At 36.0% G+C, this 7,510-nt stretch overlaps 2 protein-coding genes across 2 annotated transcripts; one reads left to right on the top strand and one right to left on the bottom strand.

Moving 5' to 3' along the window:
- The first annotated feature begins 741 nt into the window (after positions 1 to 741).
- LOC129896106 (uncharacterized) lies at positions 742 to 4,641 on the top strand. Its single transcript, XM_055971931.1, has 4 exons — positions 742 to 908; positions 1,511 to 1,758; positions 3,797 to 4,007; positions 4,284 to 4,641. The coding sequence occupies exons 1-4, from the start codon at positions 771 to 773 to the stop codon at positions 4,404 to 4,406; spliced, it is 720 nt and encodes a 239-aa protein (XP_055827906.1). The 5' UTR covers positions 742 to 770; the 3' UTR covers positions 4,407 to 4,641.
- Positions 4,642 to 4,945: 304 nt separating this feature from the next.
- Positions 4,946 to 6,626, bottom strand: LOC129896105 (peroxidase 66). The gene is made up of 3 exons (XM_055971930.1): positions 6,227 to 6,626; positions 5,928 to 6,116; positions 4,946 to 5,768 (listed from the first exon to the last, which is right to left on the bottom strand). The coding sequence occupies exons 1-3, from the start codon at positions 6,425 to 6,427 to the stop codon at positions 5,205 to 5,207; spliced, it is 954 nt and encodes a 317-aa protein (XP_055827905.1). The 5' UTR covers positions 6,428 to 6,626; the 3' UTR covers positions 4,946 to 5,204.
- Positions 6,627 to 7,510: the final 884 nt, after the last annotated feature.

Genomic DNA, 7,510 nt, shown 5'->3' with positions numbered 1-7,510 from the left:
CTTAATTGGTAAAAGGATCTCTCAACTCAACTTATTACTAGAGGTTCTTTATGACCCTAATGCACATATAATACACTTCAAATACTTAAGAATTGATCCTAAAACATATATACAATTAAAATTCATCGGTTTCGAACCTATATACATAAGAAGAATGGCTCAGATCTTAGCTTAAAAAGTTTTTGGGGTATAACAATACAAAACACAGTTTTTCAATACAGTTGAAATAAAATACAAAACTCTCACCTATATTTATTGAATACAATTGATACATAATAAATTTGAATGTATTTCTTTCTATTGGTAGGAGAGAGAGGATGAGAGAGGAGAGGGTAAGAGAGAGAACAAGAGATATGAGAGGCAGGAGAGAGGAGAGGGAAAGAAAGAGGGAGGAGAGGTAAAGGGAGAGAGGGGACAGAGAGAGAGAGAGGAGAGGGCAGGAGAGAGGAGAGGGCAAGAGAGAGGGAGGAGAGGTAAGGGAGATAAGGGAAGTGTTGCTATAATAACAACAAATTGCTCTTTTTGATAATATTTTGAAATTGTAGCTATTTTTCATAGATAAGTAGCTAATTTTGACTAGTTTGATAATTTTTTCAAATAATTAAATAATATATGTTTGCTTAGTCGCGTAATTTTCCTGTATTATTATCCCGGCCTATATAAGAAGTCTTTTGAATAGAGATCCCAAGCCCAGTGTCGCGGCCCAAGACTTTTAAACCCACAAAAATATAATACAGGCAGAGGAAAAAATAAGGGGGAAAAAGCTGTGAATGAAGAGAAAAATGGCAGAAAGGAGGAAAGATGGAAAGAATGATGGGAAGAAGGAGAGAAGAGAATCAGTGTGGCCATCAATCAAACTCAAATTGAACCTTCAGATCAATCGCCTCAAAGATAACGATCTCATTACCGTACGGTTTCATTCTTTCCCCTTTTCCAATTATGTTTGTTTTTATGTTTTCGCCTAAATTATGTTCACGAGTCGAGGAACCATGATGGAAGATAAGTAGATAGGGTTCTCAATGCCTTAGCTAATTCTTGATTACGTGAAGCCAGAAGGTTGTTTAAATTGTTGAAGGATACAGGTGTGTGTCACTTGTAAGATTTTTCAGTTAAATTTGATGTTTCCATCTTTGATCATTGTCGTTTCGTAGGCTTGACAATACGAGAGTATTTTGTTGTTGAAGAACCTCCTTCCCTACTATAAGCAATTTAAGTTTGCCACTTTCACCATGTTCAATCAAAATAGAAAAATAATAAACATCCCTTATGAGCTACAGTTAGATGTGATTATCGGAACAGAGAAACTGAAGAGAATATATCACGGATAAAATCAACCAACTTGCCTATTTGACAAGAGTCAAACTGGACACTTTGCTATCACATTAGGAAATAAGAATCTCTCATCTTTGCTTGAAATCATGATGTCAAATGACAAGACCTTAATTTGACGATGAAGCTATTATTGGCTTTTCGGCTTCTAATAATTCCTCTATTTGCTTATATTATTCAGGTTGAGAATTTCTTTACTCCAGCTGAATCAAAGGCTTTTGTCAAAGCTGCAGAGTCAATTGGGTTTGTTCACCAAGGAAGTCGTGGTCCTGCATATGGCGAAGCTTATAGAGACAATGATCGTGTATCCATGCATGATCCTGATCTTGCAGATGCAATGTGGAGAGTTGGACTGAACAAATTATTTTCCGACATCAAAATTCGAGGCAAAGTTGCTGTTGGATTGAACCCTAATATTAGATTTTACAGGTTAGGTCTGTTTTCGTTATAAAACTGTGATATTATTATGACATAAAGTGTTAATTACCATCTTAGGCGCATAAATATGTTATCCTCTGCCTTGCTGTGTGGTAAACATAATTATTCTGATAAAACATGGCATATTTAAGAAATATACTTTATTGAGTTCGATAAACATTAACTAGATTGAACAGATCATAATCAACCATGTTGTATACGTACATGGTGGTGGTAACGATCGTCAGATGTAGGATGAGATAGTGCATATCCATCATACCATATGGAAGCAGAATAATAACAAATTGAGTGTTGATTTTTTCCCGGTTTTCTGGGAAGGTGTTGATAGTTTCTTGCTTTAAAGGGTCGTGAGGTAGTCAACAAATAGGTGACTATTTAAAGCTTACGATATCAAATAGGTTGGGAACTCCTTGCAGTTATATGAATCATGCTTTTTACCTTCTAACCAAACACATCAATCTTTTTTCTGTTTACTTTCCAGCAATCGAAATGTCTAAAGTGCTTTGACTGTGATGTACAAAATGCTTGTCAACTTACCATTCCATTTCCTAATCCGAAAATATTAGCAAACACATGTATGTTTTTGAGGTAACACTATTTGTATCAAGAGAAGCGATGTAGAGGTCCTTCAACTATTTAACTTGTTGCTTTTTACCGTGTTAGCATTTTTTGTGACAAATTGACCCCTTCAACTTTTCAACATAACAACTTACCCTTCAGTTTTCATTGATGGACTGTTAGGCTTTTGGGGTATATAATACGGGCTCTTTACGCTTTTTTGTTTCTTAGTGGCCGTTTGGCCCAACACTGTGTCAGCTCACTCTCCTCTTACTTCACCGTTCTTTGTTTCTTTTATCTTCCTCCACGCCCAACTGCTATTCATCCCACCCTAACCCCCTGAGCAACAACTTCCTCCTCCAAGTAACTCTCCATCCCCAACTTCTTCTCTTCTTTCCTTTCCTCTTTATTGTTTTCTCTTTCCTTCATTTTCTTTTCAGCATCCATACTTTAATTTCTCTTCGTCTCAGCAGCCCCCACCCTTTCCCTTGGTTGCTTGTTTGAATTGAATTCAGACTTCTGTGTTACCCGAAAGTTCAAAAGAAAGAAAAAGAAGAAGAAACCACTAGAAGAAGAAAAACCACACTTGATTCCAAAACAGTTTTTAAACTCACAACGAATTTAATTTTTTTCAAACGATCAGTAGCATAGATCTATGCTAGAAAGACATAAAATGAAGGAGCAAACCCTGGGGTATCTATTTTGCTGTGCTAGAAGAAAACGTAGGATACAAGGTAATACATTTTACAAGATTCCACTTTTGATTGGAGCTGCTGAAATTAAATACATGACATTTGAAAGTGGATGATGGAAAGAATAAGAAAATAACAAGGAATAAAGAAGTAAAGTAAGAAAGGGATTATAAAAGTAGTGGTAAGAAGTTGCTGGAGGAAAAAAAGTTGCTGGACAAAAAAACCCAGTGCTGTGATGTTTGAGAGAGCTGTTGGGGCAAGGAGGAAGAGGTTGGTGCACTGGTGTTGTGCCTGTGAGGAAGAAAAGAGGATTGAGTTCCATTTTGTCCTGAAATCTAAAATAATTTGAATTCCTACAATATCCCATAAAGTAACTGTCTAATTAATGAAAGTTGACAGAAGGAGAAATTTACTATGTTATGTAAAGTTGAAAATAATTGCCACAAAATATTGTTGAGGTAAAATTTCCACAAATTAAATAGTTAAGGGCTTTTACAGCACTTCTCCCTTTATATTAATTATCAAACAGTTCAATTATCTATTGTTTGATGTTGTCTTTACATAATGCAATTAGTTGCTATCTGTTTAATAAACTTTTGTATACTATAGGTGTCGCTTGTTTGAATAATTCTCTTATTTTTCCCTCTAATGTCATGCCTTTGCAGCCATTTCTTTTACTTTTCTTCACATTTGTTATTCTCATTTCCTTTTCCCGAGTACATGGTAAGGTGGACATTATAGCAAATGTTTGGTCCTCATCAACTGTTGTTGCTCTCTAGGTATAAGGCTGGTCAGAGATTTGGACGGCATATTGATGAAAGTGTAGACATTGGGGAAGGGAAGCGCACACACTACACTTTGTTAATATATTTAAGTGGCGGTACCAAATCTAAAACCAAAGTTGATAAAGATTCTCAGGATTCATTGTCTGAGATCCTTGTTGGAGGGGAAACTGTCTTTTATGGTCCAAGAAACGCTTTGGTTGCTGAGGTACCATTCCTCCCTTTTCAGAAATGCCACTCCAACTCTTTCTTTGATGTTCCCATTCCCGATTTCCCTTCACATGTGTAGACATGTATTACTTATTTTAAATGTTTTTCTTCATATTTCAATTCCCTCCGCAGAAGCCAAGCAATCAATCATGATTTGTTATGCTATATATCCTATCGTAAACTGCATAATCTGACATTGATTAGAGAATAATGACATGCTTTTCTTGAGTAAATATCTGATTTTCTTATGCTATCTATACTTAACATTGTATAGGTACCTCCAACTGAAGGAATGGCTCTTGTTCACATTCACGGGGATAAATGTATGTTGCATGAAGCTCGGAATGTCACTAAGGGTATCAAATATATATTACGATCTGATGTTGTATTTTCTTGAACAAATACCAAGCCTAAATGAATCATCTATGTTTTCTAAACCTCCCCTTGAGTTTAATGAGCACAAAATCTCTCCGACTTCTTGTAATCCACCTACATCTATTTGTAACTTCTTTTTTAAGTCGAATGACTGCTGTATTCTGCCATAAATCTTGTTGCTTCTGGCATCTCCCTGTGAAGAATTTAAGTTATACTTCTGTATCACACATGAAAAAGCATTGAATCTTTCACGAGTATGGACTGGTGATAGGATTACCTTCATTAATATTCACAGGCAAAGGTATCCGGGATGTCTGATATTTTTTGCCTTTATATTTTTATTGTTTGGAGGGAGTTGAGTTGGTTGCTTCTTATATATTTGGCACTGTTAATCATACAGCACCATTTTTTTTCTCAATCGAACTGCTTTGAAATGCTCTTACTTGAGCCGAGAGTCTATTGGAAACAACCTCTCTACCTCCCAAGTAGGAGAAAGGTTTGCGTACCCTTGGCCCTCTTATGGGATTATACTAGGTACGTTGTTGTTGTAGTCATAGAGCACAATCAATGTCTTTATTGTAATCTATTGAGATACTTGAGAAGAAACTAATAACTGTAGGTGGAATACATTCATATCTGGAGACTTCCACCCTGCAACAATCCGATGATATTATTCTTCCTCTGCTACCTTTTCACCTTACAAGGCAATAATACAAGGTGCATAGATATTTCATATTAGTATTTCATTAAGCCTCAGTATACAGAGAATTATTAACCAGCAAAAAGAACAAACAATGGTATACAAAAACACACTCATTTCTCAGTTCATAGCTCTGCAGTTGAGTCTAACTTCTCCGTTTTCAAGGACACCAACATTTCCAAGCTTGATCATTGAAGCAGCAAATTCCTTGAAGAACAGAGTTTGGTCATTGGCAAATGCTTTAACAATCAATCCAGTTCTGTAGTCATTCAACAAACTCTGGTCTGATGCAAAAACACCTTTGCCTGAAATAATTTGCTTGTAATAGTTGTTGTCGAATACTGATGAAGTTGGGTCCAACAATTGTCCTGCATTGCGATCACTGTTTGGTTTTGGGCATTTCTTCTTTAAGCTCTGTGCAAATACTGCATTCAAGCTCGGGTCAGTGTCGTGCACTGAGCTGAAGTTATGTAGCCTGCCTTCAAATGAAGAGCAGTGTGAGAATCCAAGTGTGTGTCCACCAGAAAGAGCAACCAAATCTTTCACTCCCAATCCCCTGTTGGCAAAGCTCTGAATGAGTTGGCTTGTATTGAAGGATGGAGCTGGTAAGTTAATTGTCTCATTAGCTATTGATACCCTTCCATCTTTTCTTCCCTTTAGTACATACCAGTAAGGACCTCCAGACTACAAAGTTGATCAAACATGAAGTATTTATGAGCTTATGAATGCAGTTTAAGCAGTGAATTTAACTTATATACACTGACAATGCCGTGGTAGTAGTATATTTTAACTGATCACATCGTGTTATTTATTAACTATTTAGTAGGGAGGATGACGTAGTACCATGGCCACGACGTCTCTAGCTGCAATGGCAACTATGTCAGCACAAGAAACAGTTGTTGGGCAAGCCTTTTCGAGGTTAGTTTTGACATCATCAATCACATAGAAAGCTCCAAGAGAAAGGTTGGGCGGACCATCTTTCTCTGCTTTGTTTTCTGGTGTTGAATCCAATAGAACTGATGCATCACATCCCTGTAAATAATCATAATTAACAAAACAGTTTCAAACTTTCATCTCTTGCACGCTTCTATAGTATAATGACTTGCATTATTATGCACACAAATACATGGAGAAAGTAGTACCCTAATGAAACAATCATGGAAGAACATCCTGAGAATACGTGCGGGGACTTTAGGATCATAAAACGAAGCGTTGCGAATTGTTTGATAAATAATATCTTCAGCATGAGGACATGTTTGATCATAGTATTGAACTCCAAGAGTTGCGCTGCACAGAGGAACTGTTAACAAAACAAGAAATAAGGTTGTAGAAAAAGGAGCCATTAATTGGACACTACACTTGAAGAATTAATTAAACTGGTAACTAAGGATTTAATTAATCGCAATTTAGAGGAAAGATGAGATGATTGTGCAACAGGATTTTGGGTATATATAGAATGGATTGAGCAAATAAACAAATAGTAGTTTTGGTGTTTGGTGCATGGAGATAATATGTACTTTCAAGTCACTCAATTAGTAAAAAGAGAGAAGCCTTAGGAAATTTGAAGCTTATTTTGTGCTTTTAGACTAAGCATTTCCAGCAAGGCTTTTTATCTTGTACGATCAACAACATTACTAACAACTTCTCCAACAATACAACGTTCTTTTTCTAGTACAAATTTGTTTTCTTTCAAAATATATAGTACTTGCTTTTATTTCACTGTGTGAAGAGTTTACATCGACCCTTTAATGGATGAGTGGTCTATTTAATAGGGCTAGTTTGGGTAATTCTCACCCCTTGACCCAAATTTCATTTCTTTAACATGATATTAGAGAAAGACATATCCTAATTCTCATTTCTGATGTTGGATCCTCATATTAAATTGTCCACACACCAAATGTTCAGCTCTGGGCGTGATAGGGTGTGTGAAGTGTCTCGCATTGACCCTTAAAGATGAAATATGACTTGGGTAATCCCCATCTTTTATATTAGCTTTTAGGGTTAAGTTAGATCCAATTGAAGTCTATTTCTTTATCATATTGTCTATTTTTTTTATAAAGAAGATCCTGTAATTGTGTTCTTTTAAGTCTGGATTTCCCATCCCCACCTATATTAAATGTATTAACATATTCAACGAGGCAAGTTAATAATGATGCGCTGGAAGTTGCCTTGCATGCATGCTTGTTGAAGACGTGACTTGTAGAACTGATGATTATCTCATATATGCAATATGTTTTCCCTGGATAGAGCATAGTAACTCCGTAATCATGAGGCGAATTCAGAATTTAGACTTAGTGAGTTCAGAACTAAGTATCATCATATCAAATGTAATTTTATTTTTTTTTCCTTTTTGTACATATAAAAACAGTTTGCGAGTGGAAAGTAATGGTGAATCTATTAAACTTGTCTAGGAAAAAAAATATTAA

This window comes from Solanum dulcamara, chromosome 7 (genome assembly GCF_947179165.1).
Source record: "Solanum dulcamara chromosome 7, daSolDulc1.2, whole genome shotgun sequence".
NCBI classification, from domain to species: Eukaryota; Viridiplantae; Streptophyta; class Magnoliopsida; order Solanales; family Solanaceae; genus Solanum; species Solanum dulcamara.
Note: the sequence above shows the minus strand (reverse complement) of the source record. Positions and strands in the feature narration are given on the sequence as shown.